At 36.4% G+C, this 21077-nt stretch overlaps 2 protein-coding genes across 9 annotated transcripts in view; both read left to right on the top strand.

Moving 5' to 3' along the window:
- The first annotated feature begins 326 nt into the window (after positions 1-326).
- On the top strand, positions 327-20642 carry LOC753697 (hyalin-like). Of its 8 annotated transcripts, XM_030997386.1 has the most exons (8): positions 327-409; positions 9441-9479; positions 10077-10330; positions 11144-11345; positions 11563-11796; positions 12212-12459; positions 14846-15041; positions 15448-15497. In XM_030997386.1, the coding sequence occupies exons 5-7, from the start codon at positions 11613-11615 to the stop codon at positions 15011-15013; spliced, it is 600 nt and encodes a 199-aa protein (XP_030853246.1). In that variant the 5' UTR covers positions 327-409; positions 9441-9479; positions 10077-10330; positions 11144-11345; positions 11563-11612; the 3' UTR covers positions 15014-15041; positions 15448-15497. The 8 variants fall into 8 exon arrangements, with proteins under 8 accessions (XP_030853246.1, XP_030853241.1, XP_030853244.1 ...); XM_030997387.1 differs by lacking the exons at positions 327-409; positions 9441-9479; positions 15448-15497 and adding exons at positions 15878-16172; positions 16861-16944 and having other exon boundaries at positions 9750-10330; XM_030997388.1 differs by lacking the exons at positions 327-409; positions 9441-9479 and having other exon boundaries at positions 9750-10330; positions 15463-15516.
- The window catches only part of LOC115929051, a 55703-nt gene continuing 52714 nt past the window's right edge, over positions 18089-21077 (top strand). Inside the window, exons 1-2 of the mRNA XM_030997170.1 lie at positions 18089-18104; positions 18526-18630. Coding sequence (XP_030853030.1) covers positions 18089-18104; positions 18526-18630 — 121 coding nt within the window. The remainder of the gene's footprint in view (positions 18105-18525; positions 18631-21077) is intronic.

The raw sequence follows: 21077 nt of genomic DNA, 5'->3' as shown, positions 1-21077 counted from the left end.
TTTTATATTTCTTAATTATGGAACTTGAAATTGATCAATTCAAGGAAGTGATGAAAGAGATTGTAGATATGCTATATACATGCGATCCGCATAATGAAGAATGTTGTGTCTGTAAAAATACAATCGAAGAAAGTGAAAACAAAGCTACTTGTGAGAGCTGCAATGAACATTATCATGTAACATGTATGGGCTTTTTGTGTCAAGATCTAGTAAATGAGCAAAGATTAATCTGGATATGTTCATATTGTGGAAATAACAACATTGCACATCGACTATTTGATAAAGTATGTATCCCCTCTCATATCAATAGATACCAGCCTCTCGAGACAGTGGATGAAGTATTCAATGATGATGTGCTCCTCTTACCCAAGCAAAATGACAAACAAAAGAAATGCAGATCAAAGAAAAGGTATTTTAAGAAATGCAAGAAAATCATTATAGAGCCAGGAAATCAAAGTGTAAAAGTAATGAAATCAAGTGAGTTTGACACGCATGAACATGATCATCTAGTCACTCAAAGAGATTCCCCCAAACAACGTGATCAAGTGCATAGTGAAGAAGTAGGCAGTAATGAATGGATGAAAGTGAAATCAAAAAAGGCAAAGATGTTGGAAAAGATGCAAGACAGAATATCACATTCAACAGCAAAAAGTGACAGTGGAACAGGTCAGAAAAAGAGAATCATAAATGGTGTTGTTTTAGAACCTGGAGTAACGTACATTGGCAAAGCAATGAAATCTTTCTACGAAAGACGAAAAAGTAAAAAATCAAAACGCAAAGTAGACATCAAACTAAACAGAGATGTAGAATGTCAGAATGTATTGGAAAATAATGTTCAAATGTACGCAGAAAAATTGCTAAATGAATACTCAAAGTGTGTGCAATCACCAAAATCTATGATGTCCCATGAAACGAAACTCTACAAAGAAAATAACATGAAGCAAAAACAATCTTGGGCTGATGTAGTAGGCCATGTACAAAATGAAATAATACAGGAACATTCTATTGTTGGCAGTGCGACATGCAGTCATGTTTTTTTAAAACAATATAAGGGCAAAGAACAGAGCACATTTCGAGTATGTGGTGGTGCAAAACCAAATGATAAAGGAAAAGTATGTGACGGAAAGACTGAAAACGCGGGTGAAGTAAAGGTGGATAAAGATTGTAAGCAACATGTGGACAAGTCTATTCCTATGAAAATGTTTGAAATGAAACATGATAGTAAATTTCATAAACAGTCAGTCAACACCTCTAATGTAAATTTAGAAGAGAAGCAAATACCAAATGAGAACATGTCAAATATGGAACAAAATACACTTGTGCAATGTGTTGCCCTGGGCAATTTTCATCAAGGAAATGCTAGATTTGGATTTTATTCTGGAAAGCAATGTGTTTCTAACAGTTTTGCTGCTATTTTATACAGTAAAATTACAGATGTTTCCCAATGGCAAAAACAAGATCTTGACAAGGTATTGAATTATGGTAATGAGTTGTATAGATTTATTCAGCTTAGTTCTGCAATAAATGAAGATTTCTTATTGATATCTGAGTTACCTGATCAATTAGAAGCTTTTGATGTCCATTTTAAGATGCAATGTTCTCAGAGTGTTGTGGGTATAATTTGTGGAGATGAATCTTTTTTAAGTCATTTTAATGCAGTAACATTAAAAGATGCTCTCCATCAGGAATTAGATAGACATGATGCATGCTTTTGTACATTTGGTGGCCAAACATTTGCAATCATATCCACACAAGAACAATATTTTATTTTTGATTCACATTCAAGAGATAGGCATGGACTTATGACAGATGGTGGGACCAGTGTCATTCTATGTTCATCAAACTGGGAAGGTGTGTACGATCATATTTTGAAATTAGCTGAATCTATGGGTATCAATAGAAACCAGACTGAATTTGAACTTACAGGTATAATTGTGAATCTTATCAATTCAAGCGAGATTACTGTGACAGAACATGGTGATAATGGTCATGTTGCAAAAGATGAACAGGACTGTATAAATGTAGTTGAAGGTAATGATGGATTTTTCTTGCCAACAGATAAAACTGACAAAAGTAATAGATGTGTTCCCACAAATGTGCCTGATTCTATTGAAATCAATGAAGATGACTGCAATATTATTGATACTGAAAATGATCGGAATGATTGCAGATATTTCGCAAGCAGTTTTTCGACAGATATGTCTGATTGTATTGAAATAGATGATGATGAGGATGACTGCATAATAATTGATGCAGAGCATGATACAAATTATTGCAAAGATTTGTTTAGTGGTGCTCCCTCAGATAGGCCTGATTCTATCAATATAGATGATGTTGATGATGATGACTGCATGGTAATTGATACAGAATACATTACAAATAACTACAAATATTTTCCAGTCCATTCAAGTGAAAAGAAAAAAATGTGTGCTAGATTTAATATTACAGATACATGTATCAGTTCGAAATCAGATATCGACACGTGCATTAATATTGGTACTCCTGCTATTATTTCAAATATTACCGGCGATGGAAATTGTTTTTACCGGGCAATCTCTCTTTTTCTGACAGGGAAGGAAGGCAATCACAAATTTCTGAGGCAAAAGTGTATCCAACATTTGCTGGAAAACTCGCACTTATTTGCTGGTTGTTTAAGATATGAATTTGTATCAGTTAAAGACTATGTTAGTAAAAATAAGCCAGACATCAATGGTGAATGGGCCACAGAGGTAGAAATTGCTGTCATGGCCCATCTGCTTGAAACAGACATATTAATATTTAGTGATATTTATTTAAAGTGGAGACTATATTCATGGAATAACCCTGGACGCATTGTACATGATTCAAATATGGGCATTTATCTATTACATGTTAAAGGGGTACATTTTGATTATGTTGAATCTGTTAATTGTATTGATTTGGTTACTGACGAAGGAAAAAAAACAAAGGAAGTTACATGTAATAAAAAGAGATCTATTAATAGTGAAATGCTTAAAGACAAAAGTAAACTATCCAAACAATATGCATCTTGTGCAACAAAAGATGAAATTGAAGAAACGTTTATGCCAAGTCTAAGCGGAAAAAGTGAAGACATGTTTATGTCCAAAAGAAAGAGAAAAGGTGACACAATTCATGAAAGTGTAAAGTGTGCTAAGTCGAAAAAGATGTCTTTTCCAAAAATGCATAGATATTGCAAAACAAAAGAACCAAAACTGGAAAACGATGAGAGGGATAAAAAATCAGCTTCTAAAATTACTAGTTATCCATCAGACAATTGTAATACTATGAATAGAGGTGTTGCTGATGTTTTAAATAAAGGAAACGTGTTTATTGGAAATGACCCTTTAAAGATACGGAATGAAAAAATTGTATTGAAAAAAGTGTCAATTAGACTTGTACGTTTATCTGAATCTGAAATAAAGAATCTTTCATTTGATCTATTGAAAGGTATAAAGAAAACACAATCTAGTGCTAACTTTCAAGGTACAAATATTCCAGTAAAAGGGTCTACAATTGAATTTCCTATAAAACAAATTAAAAAAGAAAACAAGAAAAGCAAATGTAAGCAGTCCTTAAAAAAACGACAACAATTAGCTAAAGAAAGGATGAAAGCAAAACGAAAACAAATTAATGATCATGATGCATACGAAGATGTACAAAACAATGAGAATTATGCAAGTGACATGGATGGTTGCAAATTCAAAGGAGATTTCAGTGATGTAAAGAAGACAAAAATGAAACATAAGTATCACTGTAACAAAAGTTTCAGAGATGAAAAGAAGAAAAAGATTAAAGAGAAGTATCAGTCTGACGAATCTTTCAGAGATGAACACAAGCAAAAAATAAAGCATAAGTATGAGTCTAATATATTGTTTAGAGATGAACGCAAGAAGAAAATAAAATTGAAATATGAGTCTAATGAATCCTTTAGAGATGAACATAAGAAAAAAATGAAACAAAAAATAAAACATGACTATCAGTCTAATAAATCCTTTAGAGATGAACACAAGCAAAAAATGAAACAAAAAATAAAACATGACTATCAGTCTAATAAATCCTTTAGAGATGAACACAAGAAAAAAATGAAACAAAAAATAAAACATGACTATCAGTCTAATAAATCCTTTAGAGATGAACACAAGAAAAAAATGAAACAAAAAATAAAACATGACTATCAGTCTAATAAATCCTTTAGAGATGAACACAAGAAAAAAATGAAACAAAAAATAAAACATGACTATCAGTCTAATAAATCCTTTAGAGATGAAAAGAAGAAAAAGATTAAAGAGAAGTATCAGTCTGACAAATCTTTCAGAGATGAACACAAGAAGAAAATAAAATTGAGATATGAGTCTAATGAATCTTTTAGAGATGAACACAAGAAGAAAATAAAATTAAAATATGAGTCTAATACATCATTTAGAGATGAACACAAGAGAAAAATGAAACAAAAAATAAAACATGACTATCAGTCTAATAAATCCTTTAGAGATGAACACAAGCAAAAAATAAAGCATAAGTATGAGTCTAATATGTTGTTTAGAGATGAACACAAGAAGAAAACCAAAAAAAAATATCACTCTAACCAGCATTATAGGCAAAGACTCGCAAAAAAAAATAAAGAACGTGCTGGACTTAAGAAAATGAGTTTCAAAAAATTAGAAAATGTACTAGGAAATTTCAGAAATGTTATTTCTCATGGACCAGAATATGTCTGTTGTGTATGTCTAAAATTGCTTTTTCAAAGTCAAGTCTTAAAATGCATTAAGCCAAATTACCAAAACAAAACGTGTATGAATGAGTCCTATTTACATATTTGCAATTCACACTGTAATGAAAACTGTCAATTGGCGCACTCATCTCGTGGACATTTATGGATATGCTTTACATGCCACAGAAAATTGTTGGGAATAAATTACCAGCTGAGGCTAGTGTTAACAGTTTGCAATTGCATGAGATTCCAGAAGAATTGAAGGACTTGAATAATTTAGAACAACATTTAATTGCACGTAACATAAGTTTTTTCAAATTAATCCGTTTACCTAAGGGAGGTCAAAATGCAGTTCATGGACCAGTTGTTTGTGTGCCTTCGAATACAATGAAAACTGTAAATATGCTACCTCCACCAGAAAGAGAAGATCAATTGATCCGTGTGAAATTGAAAAGGAAAATATCTTATAAGGGCCATCATGAGTATAAATTTGTTAACAAAAATAAGGTGCTAAATGGGTTGCACTATTTGAAAAAAAACAATAAGTGGTATTCTGATATAAGTATCAATGAAAACTGGAATAATTCGTTGTCAGGAGAAATGTGTAGTGCAGAAACAAACGACAATGACGATTCAATTCAAAACTTTGAAGAACAGGAAAATGATGACCAAGAAGCAAGGTTAAATGGAATTCAACTTGATACCTGCTTGCAACCAGTTGATATTGGACAAGAAATCCTTGATCAACATTTTGATGATATTTTCTGTTGTGCTCCATGTGAAGGCAACAATCCCATAGCACTTCTTAGAGATGAAAGCAATGAACCTAAATCTTTTCCTGTATTATTTCCAAAAGGTCAACCAACTTATCATGATTTCAGAAGTGTACAGGTGACCCTTGGAAGATATCTTCAAAATAGGCTAATGCACGTAGATAATCGCTTTGCTAAAAGTACAGATTTTATTTTTTATGCTCAGTGCATTTATGAAATTCAACAAGTTTTGTCCGGTGTTTCAATTGCATTGAGAAAAACATCAAGTAAAAGTGATACTGATGCACCAATCACTATCAAAGATTTAAAACAAATTGACAAAGTTCAGGACATATTAAAATCAGATAGAGGGTTTCGCTTTCTGAAACAGATAAGAGGTTCTCCTCCATATTGGTCTGCCACACAAAAAGATTTATTAGCCATGGTGAGACAGCTTGGTATACCTACATGGTTTGGAAGTTTCTCGGCAGCAGACATGAGATGGCCTGAAGTATTAAATACTTTATTAATGGAAAGAGGTGATAAACGAAAAATCAATGACCTAGATTGGACAGATAAATGTGAACTTTTAAAGTCAAATCCAGTGACTGTTGCAAGAATGTTTGACAAAAGATTTCACACTTTTTTGAAAAATGTTATTTTGTCTGAAGCACATCCCATTGGTCATGTAATAGATTATTTTTATCGTGTTGAATTCCAACAGCGAGGATCTCCACACACACATTGTTTATTCTGGGTAAAGGATGCACCAGAGCATGGATATAGTTCAGATGAGGAAGTAGTTTCCTTTATTGATAAATACATTTCTTGCAAGATACCATCCGAACAAGAAGATCCAGAACTCCATGAAATAATCACTCATGTGCAGCAGCATAGCAAAAAGCATTCAAAATCTTGTAAAAAGAAGGGAAAAACATGTCGGTTCAATTTTCCAAGACCACCATCTGATAGAACATGTGTACTTTATCCCAAAGAGGGTAATCCTGATGAAATTGATAGTGCAAAACAATTATTAGAATCTATCAAAAACGCTGTAAATCAGGAAAATAATTACACTAATGTCTCAGACCTTTTTAAAGATTGTAACACAACACAGACTGAATTTGAAACTGCAACTAGGTTATTAGCTAAACAAGAAATTTTGATCAAGAAAAGAGACCCCAAAGATGTATGGATAAATCAGTACAATCCTTTTCTACTGAGAGCATGGAATGCAAATATGGACTTACAATTTGTTATGGATGTTTATGCATGTGTTAGATATATTGTATCATACATTTCAAAATCAGAGAGAGAAATGGGAATGCTCTTAAGCCATGCTCAATCTGAAATAAATGAGGGAAATCATGATGCAAGAAAAAGTATCAGACAGCTCGGAAATGTCTACATGCAAAATCGAGAAGTATCTGCACAGGAGAGTGTGTATCGTGTATGTTCCCTTCGATTAAAAGAGTGTTCACGAAAAGTCGAATTTATTCCGGTTGGTCCAAATCCTGTTAGAATGAGTTTACCTTTACATGTTATTCAAAGTAGACCTGACGATGATGATGATGATGATAGGAGTCCATGGATGGCAAATAAACTTGATCGATATAAAGCTAGACCTAATGGAAGTGAATTTGACACTATGTGTCTTGCAAAATTCTGCGCATGCTACAGAATACTAACTGCATCGCAAGTGAAAGGCACTAAAACATCACCATATTTATTTGAATTGAAAAATAATTCGGGATACATTCAGAAACGAACAAGGTCTAGTGCTGCTGTCGTAAGATATCCACGATTTTCTAAAATACTTTCTCCAGAAAAATATTACCTCAGTATATTGCAACTTTTCCTGCCATTTAGTAATGATGAGCAGTTAAAACCACCACAGTTTGAGACATATCAGGAATTTTATAAAACAGGTAATGTCAAACTACAGGGAGGCAATTTGGAAAGTGTAAAATCAATAGTAGACAAACATTGTAAAGAGTACGAAAGAAATTCAAGAGCCATTGAACAAGCTGAACTTTTCATGGACAAATTTGGTTCTCCAGAAGATGCGTGGGCTCTTTTATGTCCTGAAAGTGAAAAAGAAAGACTAGAAAATCCTAAGAACAAAGTTGAAATGGATGAACCAGAATGTGAATTGGACATTCCAGATTTCAAACATGAAAAAAAGAATGAAACTTCTAGTGTGGAATTTCGAAGGCATGGAATTTCAAAACATGAATCAAATAGTTTGATTCGATGTTTGAACAATGAGCAAAAAGAAATCTTTTACAAAATTAGACAATGGTGCTTAGAGAAAGTGAATGGTACAGAAAGTCAACCTTTTCATGTACTTATTAGTGGTGGTGCAGGAACAGGAAAATCTTATTTAATAAAATGTATATACCACGAAGCTGTACGCATACTTGGTAAAATGATGGTTAATCCTGATGACATTTCAATCTTGAAAGTTGCACCAACTGGCATAGCTGCATTCAATATAGAAGGATCTACAATTCACAGTGCGCTCTCAGTTCCAATCAACGCCAAATTTCCTTATCGACCACTTGGTGAAGAAAGAATTAACACCCTTCGTAATAAGCTTGGACAGTTGCAAATTCTGATCATAGATGAAATTTCCATGGTAGATTCCAAATTGTTGTACTACATACACGGTCGATTAAGACAAATTAAGCAATCACGCACTGATTGTCCATTCGGTAACGTTTCGGTATTGGCAGTTGGAGATTTTTATCAATTACCACCTGTGAAAGGAACACCCTTGTATAAGGAATCGGTAGAACAATCGCTGTGGTCTGAAAATTTCAAAAAGGTAGAACTGGTTGAAATAATGAGACAAAAGGAAGATTTGGCATTTGCTCTACTCTTGAATAGATTGAGAGTTAAGGAAAAGAAAGACACTTTATCAGATGCAGATTTATCCATCCTTACCTCTCGTGAAACTGGTGAAGAATGTGAAGAAGATATGCACATCTATTCAACTAATAAACAAGTAAATGAATGGAATAGCAGAATGTTGCACAGCAAATGTGAAGATATTATATGTGTTAAAGCTGAAGACAGAAATAACAGCAAGGATAATGACGAAATATGTACCGAACCATGTAAATCTAGTCAAAGTTCTTTGCCTCGCAATCTGTCAATTGCTTTGAATGCCAGGGTGATGCTTTTAAAAAATATTGATACCAATATAGGTTTGACAAATGGATGTATAGGTACAGTTGCAGAAATAGTAAAACGAAACAACGAATCCAAGCCATACTGCATCAGTGTAAAATTTGATAGCCAGAAAATTGGCATTCAATCGATCAAAATGTATGAAGAATCAATGGGTAAAAATTACACAAGAAAGCAATTTCCCCTCAAACTGGCTTATGCTTGCACGGTTCACAAAGTACAAGGCATGACTTTAAATAAAGTAGTAGTATCACTGAAAAAAATATTTGCATCTGGACATAGCTATGTAGGCCTGAGTCGTGTAACTTCTTTATCTGGACTTACCATTGAAGATTTTCATCCAAAAGTTATATACTGTGATCCAAAGATTAAAAAACACCTTAATGATATGACCAATTTCTTGGAAACTTCTATAGCAGAGGAAACATATGATGATGGTTTATGCATAATGTTGCACAATATTCAAGGATTAAAACAACATTATGTAGACTTACAATGCAATCCAACATTCCTGAATTCTGATATTATTTGTTTGACTGAAACATGGCTATCGGATAAGGATGATGCTTTTGAAATATTCTTAGCTCATTTCAAATTGTATCATCAATCAAGATATAACTCTTATTCTATCACAAGTGACTCAAGGCAACAGTTCAAGGACCAGTCACATGGAGGTGTTGCAGTTTATAGCAAGAATGAATTTTCAAGCAGACTTGATATAAAGATTGATAATCTAGAGTTTATTGCTTTTCTTATAACCTGTCCTGTTTCTGTTGTCATTGCAGTTGTTTATCGCCCTCCGACATACAGAATAAAAGACTTCTGTGAGTGTTTGAATAACTTATTAGAAGAGCTACATAAAGTGGGTACAAAATGTATTGTAATGGGCGACTTCAATGATAACTTATTAAAACGGTCATCTAAAATACAAGACTTGATGTATAATCATGGCTATACACAACATGTAAAACAATCAACCACTGAAGGTGATACTTTGATTGACCATGTATACAGCAAAGGTCTACCGTTGGTTGAAACACAAGTGATTCCTATTTATTATAGTTACCATGAAGCAATTAAAATAAAGCTTTTCACATTTGACATTTTAGATTTTTCAATCATATCACAAGGTGATCCTTAGCTGTTAATCTAAACTACTCCAGACTTTATTTTGTTGAAGATTAAGATTAGGGTTGGTATCGGGTTCAAGGTTAGTTCTTTTAACTAAGTGAGCATTAGATATAGTGTTTGGTCCTGAGCTGAATTCAGGATTTGGTTGATGTAGACAATTTGACCACGGACTACGGGTAATCATCTTTGGAGCATTTTCACTTTCTCTGATTGAAGCTTTCTCAGACCTAATCTTCATTACATTAATAAATAAAAGTTAAACTGAATTCGACCTCCACCACAAACGGCAGCGACACTACCGCCCCAGAGATCACGTTTTGTCCCTGTAACGTCTTCGTCCAGGCTGCGTCCTGTGCCAGCAGTGCCACAGCCTCCTGAGACGTCCCTACAGCTACGGACGCCTCAGAACCCATCACAGCAGTCAGTAACTTCTCGCCTGGTGATTCCTTTGATGTTAGCACTTATCTGGTCATCTATTACCTTATTGATAATGCTAGTTTCTACTCGACATGCAGCTTTAAAGTCACTGTCACTTCAAGTGGAGGTCAGTGATTTTCTTTTAATAATTTTTGTTTGTTTTTTATTTGTTTTGGGAGTGTAAGACATTATTGTGAAATCTTGCTTTGAAAAAAATACTTGCTTTAACTGACCCATTTATGTATAGAGTACCAAGGTGTGACATCATACTAGCCAAGTTGTCAAGGTTGCTGGTTCCAAACAATTTGTGCTAAACCATGATGTGGTGATCACACCGGTGCCAAACACTGACTTTCATTATGAACATGACTGACAAATAAAGCGGACAAAATATACAGTTCCTCAGGTAGACAAGGGAACATCCCTTCACTGCTATTATGTAAAAATGTGTAGAACAGGTGTCACATGCATATTCACTTTTTACATAATAGCAGTGAAGGGATGTTCCTTTGTCAACCTGAGGAACTGTATATTTTTGTCCGCTTTCTTTGTCAGTCATGTTTATAGTGTTTGCCCTGCTCTAGCTTGTTGTGTGAATGATTGTGCCTTGAACCTCATTGACGGGCTCTGTTTAAAACCAGTAACCCTGACGACAAGTGAACATGATGTTAACACTTTACTCTATTACAGCAATTGTTTGGTTCAAATTTTTCCTGCATATAAACATGTTGCTATGTTTGGCATTTGTCTGTGTTTCGTGAGCAGATTAGAGTTGTAAAAATGTAGGTAGTGAAATGATTCAAATTTGTACCAAATCTGAGGAGATGAATGTACACTGTATCTCTGGATAGAGGAAGCAACTTATATATTTTAAAAATGGAGGCTACATGTACATATTCCCTATCTCTGACATCATTTTCATCAAATTTCTTTGTCACAGTGGTCATCGACAGAGAGAACCCCATCCTGACCAGCTGTTTAACCGACATCGTCGCCAATGCCAGCCCTGGTACCTCGATCCCGGTGGTTTTATGGCTGGCTCCTGTGGCATCAGACAACTCTGACTCTGTTTCCCTGACGGTCAATCAACTACAAGGCAGTTCCATCGCTGTTGGATCTACTGAGGTCACCTACACAGCTAGGTATGGATCGTTAGAAAGACAGAGCCAAGCTGTGTTATTGGTAGAAGTAGCAAGGGGACAAATAACGAGGGTACTGACTAGAACTATTTTATTTTGTGGGTACCAAAGAAATTTTTGTTATCGGTCTTAGACCTATGCTCAGTACAGATCGGGAGAAAAGTGTATAAAGGCAATAGCCATTTAAAGAGATATTCTTGCTTTATTATGATTTATCCAGGAACGGATGGCACCCGACCATCCTTCCTTAACTGGCCAAGCAACATCAACATGACCGTCCACTTCGGTAGCAGCCCAACTACCGTCAGCTGGATTGAGCCCATCGGTGTAGCCAGCGTTGCGGCCTCACAGAGCTCTGGATCTTTCGTTGTCGTGGGATACACTAACGTGGTGTACACCGCCACAGACCCAAGCGGCAACTTCGAAAGCTGCTCTTTCTCTGTCACCGTCACAGGTAGGTGGGAACTTGTGTTCGGGAGAGATTGTGGTTGAAAGGGAGTACAGATAGATGCAAAAATGTTGATGTTTTAGAAAACTCAGATACATACATGTGTTAAAGTGTACCAATCGCCTGAAAAAAATAATCTTGTGTATCACTGGAATATATAAGATCAGCCGAACAAAAATTTCTAGGTATTTTACACAATAAAGGAGTATGACTATGAAGACAATAAAGGGTAACAAACAAACCAATAGAACAGAGTGAGCAAGGAACTGAAGTCTGAATTGGGTTCCATGTGTGCCCTATTCAAGTGTAATCTTGCTACCAAAATACAATTACTTGTCTATGCTCACTACAGATTAGGGGAAAAGTGTAAAGACAATATGCCATTTAAAGAAATATTCTTGCTTCATTATGATTCATCAAGGAACGATTTATCAAGGAATGGATGGCACCCGACCATCCTTCCTTATCTGGCCAAGCAACATTGACATGACCGTCCCCTTCGGTAGCAGCCCAACTACCGTCAGCTGGATTGAGCCCATCGGTGTAGCCAGCGTCCGGCCTCACAAAGCTCTGGATCTTTCGTTGTCGTGGGATACACTAACGTGGTGTACACCGCCACAGACCCAAGCGGCAACTTCGAAAGCTGCTCTTTCTCTGTCACCGTCACAGGTAGGTGGGAACTTGTGTTCGGGAGAGATTGTGGTTGAAAGGGAGTACAGATAGATGCAAAAATGTTGATGTTTTAGAAAACTCAGATACATACATGTGTTAAAGTGTACCAATCGCCTGAAAAAAATAATCTTGTGTATCACTGGAATATATAAGATCAGCCGAACAAAAATGTCTAGGTATTTTACACAATAAAGGAGTATGACTATGAAGACAATAAAGGGTAACAAACAAACCAATAGAACAGAGTGAGCAAGGAACTGAAGTCTGAATTGGGTTCCATGTGTGCCCTATTCAAGTGTAATCTTGCTACCAAAATACAATTACTTGTCTATGCTCAGTACAGATTAGGGGAAAAGTGTAAAGACAATATGCCATTTAAAGAGATATTCTTGCTTCATTATGATTCATCAAGGAACGATTTATCAAGGAACGGATGGCACCCGACCATCCTTCCTTAACTGGCCAAGCAACATCGACATGACCGTCCCCTTCGGTAGCAGCCCAACTACCGTCAGCTGGATTGAGCCCATCGGTGTAGCCAGCGTTGCGGCCTCACAGAGCTCTGGATCTTTCGTTGTCGTGGGATACACTAACATGGTGTACACCGCCATAGACCCAAGCAGCAACTCCGAAACCTGCTTTTTTTTCTGTCATTGTCACAGGTAGGTGGGAACTTGTGTTCGGGAGAGATTGTGGTTGAAAGGGAGTACAGATAGATGCAAAAATGTTGATGTTTTAGAAAACTCAGATACATACATGTGTTAAAGTGTACCAATCGCCTGAAAAAAATAATCTTGTGTATCACTGGAATATATTAGATCAGCCGAACAAAAATTTCTAGGTATTTTACACAATAAAGGAGTATGACTATGAAGACAATAAAGGGTAACAAACAAACCAATAGAACAGAGTGAGCAAGGAACTGAAGTCCGACTTGGGTTCCATGTGTGCCCTATTCAAATGTAATCTTGCTATCAAAATACAAGTACTTGTCTATGCTCAGTACAGATTAGGGGAAAAGTGTAAAGACAATATGCCATTTAAATGTACTATGTCCCTTTTGCAGCCAACCTCAAATGCTGTAGAACTTTGCAGGAATTATGAATATGTCATGTATGTCCTATCTGTGAAATTTAAACGTTAGCAGTGTCCTCATATTCAAATTATGCAAGGAAACCCGTTTACTTGCTAGACTTCACTGTCAGACACTATTGAGTGACTGACTGGCTTTTTTTCTTCTTTGGTAATAACATACATGAAAAGAGTTGTAAAGGGTACATGAGCATTTGTCTACATCAATAACCCACTTCTTGTGATGGCCAAGATTAAACTGATTGAATCTTAGCGCAGCATAAAACGTATGACCATTCGGTACAATTGTCTGAAAATCAAGACTATTACTTTTGGGCTCTATAGCCCTAAAGTCGATTTGACAACTAATAGTCATTATTTTCCCACTTGAAGACATTTTCAGGCCCCACCTTTTTTAGGGAAGTTCTAAATTAGTATTATCTTTGAAATGCAGTTGGAATTTAACTTTTTCATTTTTTTGGTCTGCAAATGGGACATAGTACCTTTAAAGAGATATTCTTGCTTCATTATGATTCATCAAGGAACGATTTATCAAGGAACGGATGGCACCCGACCATCCTTCCTCAACTGGCCAAGCAACATCAACGGGACCATCCCCTTCAGTAGCAGCCCAACTACTGTCAGCTGGACCGAGCCCATCGGTGTAGCCAGCGTTGCGGCCTCACAGAGCTCTGGATCTTTCGTTGTCGTGGGATACACTAACGTGGTGTACACCGCCACAGACCCAAGCGGTAACTTCGAAAGCTGCTCTTTCTCTGTCACCGTCACAGGTAGGTGGGAACTTGTGTTCGGAAGAGATTGTGGTTGAAAGGGAGTAAAGATAGAAGCAAAAATGTTGATGTTTTAGAAAACTCAAAGACATACATGTGTTCAAGTGTACCAATCGCCTGAAGATGAAAAAAGCTTGTGTATCATTTGAATATATAAGATCAGCCGAACAAAAATTTCTAGGTATTTAACAAAATAATGGAGTATGACTATGAAGACAATAAAGGGTAACAAACAAACCAATAGAACAGAGTGAGCAAGGAACTGAAGTCATTTTGGTTCCAGTTGCGTCTTTTCTACCCCTACAATTCGATAAGCTACCTTATCCTAATTCTAAACTTCAACTCTGGACCAATGAAACCTAACACTAGAACCTAACTGAAATCAGAATCGTCTTTGATTTTCATTTTGTACCTATCGTTAAGTGCAAAATAGCATATGTGACAAACGAGCGAAGATCGTAACTAAAGTGTTGAAAATAAGCTCTAAATATCATTCTAATAAACTTGTTTATTTTCCTTAGACAACACAGCCCCAGTCACCTCCAACTGCCCTGCGTCCTAGACTATCACCTGGACCGAAACCCATCTTTACTGATAGCTCAGGTGTGGTCACCAGCAACTTCAACTCCGGCTCCTCTTTTCCCACCGTCACTTACACCGAGACCGATTTCCTCAGCAACGTTGGATAATGTTCCTTTAATATCGTTGTCAATCTTGGTACGTAGGCTTCTATTAAATGCACAGACTGCAATAATAAAATCTGGGCCGTGCTTATATGAATTTAGGAGCACTCGCAGTAGTAAATTCTACTCCATAACATGTTTAGCAAGAGGCTATTAATCTGCCTGTAAAATATATTGCAACTCATCTCTGTATGCCAAAAATATGTAAGTTAGCATAGGTATAGATCATTAGAAAGACAGAGCCATGCAGTGTTATTGGTAGGAGTTGCAAAGGGACAAATATAGAGGGTACTGACTAAAATGGTACCATAGGAATTTTTCTTATCAGTCTTCTCTTTGAATGTCCTAATTAAGACCTATGCTCAGTACAGATCAGGGGAAAAGTGTAAAGGCGATATGCCATTTAAAGAGATATTCTTGCTTTATTATGATTAATCAAGGAACGATTTATCCAGGAACGGATGGCACCCGACCATCCTTCCTCAACTGGCCAAGCAACATCAACGGGACCGTCCCCTTCGGTAGCAGCCCAACTACCGTCAGCTGGACTGAGCCCATTGGTGTAGCCAGCGTTGCGGCCCCGCAGAGCTCTGGATCTTTCTTTGTCGTGGAATACACTAACATGCCAAAAATATGTAAGTAAGCATAGGTATAGATCATTAGAAAGACAGAGCCATGCAGTGTTATTGGTAGGAGTTGCAAATGGACAAATATAGAGGATACAGACTAAAATGGTACCATAGGAATTTTTTTATCAGTCTTCTCTTTGAATGTCCTAATTAAGACCTATGCTCAGTACAGATCAGGGGAAAAGTGAAAAGGCGATATGCCATTAAAAGAGATATTCTTGCTTCATTATGATTCATCAAGGAACGATTTATCCAGGAACGGATGGCACCCGACCATTCTTCCTCAACTGGCCAAGCAACATCACTGGTACCGTCCCCTTCGGTAGCAGCCCAACTACCGTCAGCTGGACCGAGACCATTGGTGTAGCCAGCGTTGCGGCCCCACAGAGCTCTGGATCTTTCTTTGTCATAGAATACACTAACATGGTGTACACCGCCACAGACCCAAGCGGCAACTTTGAAAGCTGCTCGAACGGATGGCACCCGACCATCCTTCCTCAACTGGCCAAGCAACATCGACGGGACCGTCCCCTTCGGTAATCTTTTCAATGGAGGATGGTTGTTAGCTCACAAGGGAGTAAAGATAGAAGCAAAAATGTTGATGTTTTAGAAAACTCGGATACATACACGTGTTAAAATGTACCAATCGCCTGAAGAAAAAAAATCTTGGCTATCACTGGAATATATAAGATCAGCAGAACAAAACTTTCAAGGTATTTTCAGGGAATAATTTTCCTGGTATCGCATCGCAATTTGCTATGCATTTTTGCATGACTGCTATACAAAATATCTTTTGTGTAGCAGTTTTCTTCCATAGAAATGTACAGAATTTCATTTGAAATATTTATCCATCGGCTGAAATTGCTAATCAAAAAATTTGAGGAAAATTATTCCCTGATTTTACATAATAAAGTAGTATGACTATGAAGACAAAGGGTAACAAACAAACCAATAGAACAGAGTGAGCAAGGAACTGAAGTCATTTTGCGTTCCAGTTGCGTCTTTTCTACCCCTACAATTCGCTAAGCTACCTTATCATAATTCTAAACTTCAACTCTGGACCAATGAAACCTAACACTAGAATATAACCGAAATAAATTGTCTTTGATTTTCATTTTGGACTTATCGTTTTGTGCAAAATAGCATGTGTGAGCGAAGATCTTAACTAAAGTGTTGAAAATACGCTCTTAATATTATTCTAATAAACTTGTTGATTTTCCTTAGACAACACAGCCCCAGTCTTGTCAAACTGCCCTTCAGACCAAACCGTGTTCGCCTCTCAAAACGCCCAAGGCGCTGTAGCTACGTGGTCAGCACTGACTGCTACTGATAACTCTGATGACGTCATGTCGATCACAAGTGACTTCAGCTCGGAAACCCTGTTCCCCGGTGGCGTGACCACTGTGACCTTCACTGCTACGGACAGCTCTTGCAACATGGACACTTGTCAGTTCTCTGTTTCAGTCTTAGGTCAGTTAGTGTTGATTTGTCAGGAAGTTCTGCACTTCCTTAAGTAACTCTTTGGCATGTCGGAAGTGTTTTAAAGCTAGGGCTTGACACCAACAGGCACCGCGACACATGGGCACTCAAAATCTGAGTCTGCACCCCCGAAATTCTGACCCCCTTCTAGAAAAATTGTTGTGAAGCCCTGTTATAGGTTTACCAAGTATTAGGCAGCTGTGAACATAAATTAACATCCAAACTACCGGTATTGTTTCCCTTCATGTCCGGTTTGACCCAAGCTCTGAGGGGCATATTATAACTTGTCTCATAAAAATTTTGATCGATAAATCACAACTCCAATCAATTGCATAAGAATAAACTGAAATTGAAATTGGTATCGAGTTGCTATCAATTTGCATAAAACACATCTGTTTATGTTATTGAACAATAGCACTTTATCTACTTTCCTCCCCGTACGGGTGTTTAATAAATACCTGGTAAGATAAGCATGTGTGGGCATCTATTAGAAAGTGACTAGCTGGAATGCACCCCAGGGAGCAGAGAATGTGCACTGTAATGTGGAATATAATAATTGAATCCAGTGACCTGGGTAATAATAATACTGTATTGCGCTTTGGTCAGTTAATGGTCACGCGCTATGTGAGAGACAGACATTATTACAGTCAAACCTGTTTAGCGACCACCTGTATAGAAAGGCCACATATTTTGTTTCCCTTGAATATTGTTTCTCATTGAAACCTGTTCATAAAGACCACCAGCCTTTAAAGACATTTAATGTCTCCCTTGAGCGGTCTTTATATACAGGTTTCACTGTATTATTATCATTATTGTTATAATCATTGTCTTGTGTTTGTGTGTATTTTCAGTTCACAACTGAGTTGGTGCCAACCCTTGTTCCCGCAACCCATGTGCTCCCAGCGAACAGTGCTTCTACATCCCATCCTGATACCTGTGTATCAACAACAGCAGGAGGAGGAGAGAAGCTGAGATGCTCGACCTTAGCGGTAAGAACATTCTGTTCTTCTGAATCTGTCCTCTTTCTAACTTTGGCGTCCATCCATCAGACTTGGGCTTTGTTTTATAAAACCTCTTATCAATAATTAATGCTAAAATTCTATGACAAATTTGATCTCAGCCAATCAAATGCGTTGATTTCAGTATCTTATAACAGTTATGTTACTTTTCATTGAGAACAACTTGGTACATTTAGTTGCTCTTTCATTGAAGGTCTTGACAACCTGGTGTGGCATCAGCAAAAATTATCATTCAATAAGTTTGCATGCCATTGAATAAATTATATCAGCTTTGGAACTCTTTTACTTGATTTGGCTCTCATACACCTATTTTTCATAAGCAAAATATTTATATTTTGTTATCTTTTATTTGAATGTTTTACACTGATGTTGTCTATTTTTTTTTATACAGACATCTGCCCCTGCCAGAATGGCGGTATGTGTCTCCTAGACGATGCCACATCCTCAGCCACCTGTGAATGCCCTATTGGATACGCTGGTGTGCTCTGTGAGATGGGTAAGCCACCATACTAGCTGTTCTATGAAGATAGTCATCAAGATTATAGGGAAACCGTTCTATGAACGGGATACCAGCTGTCCTGCAAATAAGGGAATATGAAGAAAAAAAGTTGCTAAAATCTGGGATTCATCAGCAAATTTCATAAGCCTTTAAAAAAAAGCGGTCTCTTATTTTTTCGTCTCGTGTCCAAAGATTGTATCCATTGGATTTCGGAATTTTGAAACCATTCATCTTTTTTTTTTAAATTGGAAAGTTTTATTTTTATAAAGTTTGGGAACCCTGACAAAAGACTACCAGAGGAATACACAGTAATGAGACCTTTGAGAGATTGTTGTAGTACAGTGCTTAAACCTTTAACTTAAGATGTAAAGATTGTGGGTTTGAGCTGTGGTTTAGTAGGAATGTAATTTGATGAGACATCGATCAGAGTCAGTCATTCACATATGCCTCTGTAATACCTCGATCACACCAACCAATTCTTGGCCATTGGAGTTAATGTAATTTCTTGTTTAGTCTCTTTTTGGTCTCTTATTGGTTGATAGGACCAAAGTATTAAAAGGTGAAAGCCACTGTAATATCTGTGATATGTGATCTCATACATGTTATATATTGACCTTACATGATCAAATACAACCATGCTGCACTGTCAATACGAAGTTCATGTGTTTTAGTAATAAAGCCAAACAACACACAATTACACGGTGGCAGCTGTGAGATTCTAACCCATGCCATTGAAATGACTGGTGGCTAGTCTCATGATGTTAAGTTGTCAACCAAGTTTTCATTCAAAGTTGAAATAACTTATAAATTCCTTTCGGTCTATTTCAGTTACAATGCCTGCTGCATGGCGATTATGCTCGTCGTCATCTCTCTATCTGGGTTGCTTTGTTACATCATACCGCGCCTCGGCATGGTTCGTTGACATCGAAGCAAGATGAAATTCCTATCCTTCAATAAACACAACACTGCTCACAAGCTCATTTAAATCTAATCTAAGCTTATTGCATTCATGCCTTTGCTAGAAAGATCCATTGTGTAATCCCAATGGTAAGTTATGAGAATTGAAATATTGGGATGTACATGCGAGGAGAATATATATATTTCTATGCAAAACATGAATTCAAATGGCCGGTAATTAGATTTTTCAAAAGGGAAAAATCTTGTGGCCATTATACAATGTTCATTGAAGGAAGTCTTTCTAACCATGATATATTAATTGTGCTATAAATGTCTGTAAATAGTGTGTACGCTTAATGGTAGATTCTTAATTGCATAGTTTCATGTTGATGTAAGACATAGTGGAATGCCGATACATGGAGGAGGTTAACAATTTGTTAATAATGTTATGTTACTACTCTGGGATTACTCTAAGAATATTCTCTCCCCGTGAATAATAATATTAAAAAACAGTGTTTATAAAGCGCTTACCACCAAAGTCTCTAAAAACACTTACTAGCCTTTCTCTCTGAAATTCAGTCTAGAAATGCTGTTTTTGTAACATTTTTTTTAACGACAGAACTGATCATTTGTCAATTTTTTTCTTCTTCAAACTAATTGGTGACGGCTTAGACTTTAATGCCAACTGAAAAATATGGCTATGTTTAGGTCGTTTTGTTGAGAGGGAGTAATGTTTGGAAGTATTTTTGGAAGTATTTTTGACTTTATTTCGCTTTAGATATGCTTATAAGCGATGTTGTGGGGTTTAAATCCTGACTATCGTATATCAAACCTACTTTATTCCACTCTCAAAGTATTTCAAACACCAAAGCATTTCAGAAATGCCAAATATATCATGTTTTATATTGCATTCACTTATATACATATTGCAGAATTTTTCTATTGAATTACATCAATTCTGTTTTGTTTTTCTTCAATTTTATCTTCACATAAAGTCGTGGCTATCTACAATATGAATTCATTTAGTGACTTGTGTTTGTGTTTAAATAGATATGAGTTTTCAAAATATCTCAATTGATATAATAAATAAAAAAATGGCCTGATTGCATAAATAATGTTTATACTGATTGTCCTTGTATTATTGTGATAGTAGTGGCGGTTGTGATGGTGTATAAAATTGATGATGATGATGGACTTGGTAAAAATAAAGTTGCTAATGATGATGCTAATGATGATGATAGTTATGATGGTGGTGATAACGGCTATGATAATTGTGGTGATGATGGTTGAATTCAATTTGACATTTATTCCATTCATTTATTTTTTTAAAGAGTATATTGACACAATTTATAGAGGAGATCAGGAAATAACAATGCATAAATAAAGAGACAGCTCAATTACAAAAGGCAAGAGGCTTATAGGTGCTGTCATCGAGAAAAAAAGGTGGCATGATGGTGATAGTGATGTTTCTCGTACCGACTAAACTAATGAAATTACAAACAAAAAATCATGAACATAATTCACAAACATAAGTGTCATGAAGTCAG

This window comes from Strongylocentrotus purpuratus, unplaced genomic scaffold (assembly GCF_000002235.5).
Source record: "Strongylocentrotus purpuratus isolate Spur 01 unplaced genomic scaffold, Spur_5.0 spur5_scaffold_4, whole genome shotgun sequence".
Classification (NCBI taxonomy): Eukaryota; Metazoa; Echinodermata; class Echinoidea; order Camarodonta; family Strongylocentrotidae; genus Strongylocentrotus; species Strongylocentrotus purpuratus.
Note: the sequence above shows the minus strand (reverse complement) of the source record. Positions and strands in the feature narration are given on the sequence as shown.

What these genes read in the sequence shown, in the direction of transcription:
- LOC753697 (XM_030997380.1), top strand. Translation starts at nt 5,099, where the DNA reads ATGAAAACTGTAAATATGCTACCTCCACCAGAAAGAGAAGATCAATTG. An exon ending in ATACAGAATAAAAGACTTCT is followed by an intron (nt 9,480 to 10,076) that starts GTGAGTGTTTGA and finishes CACAAACGGCAG; the next exon opens with CGACACTACCGCCCCAGAGA.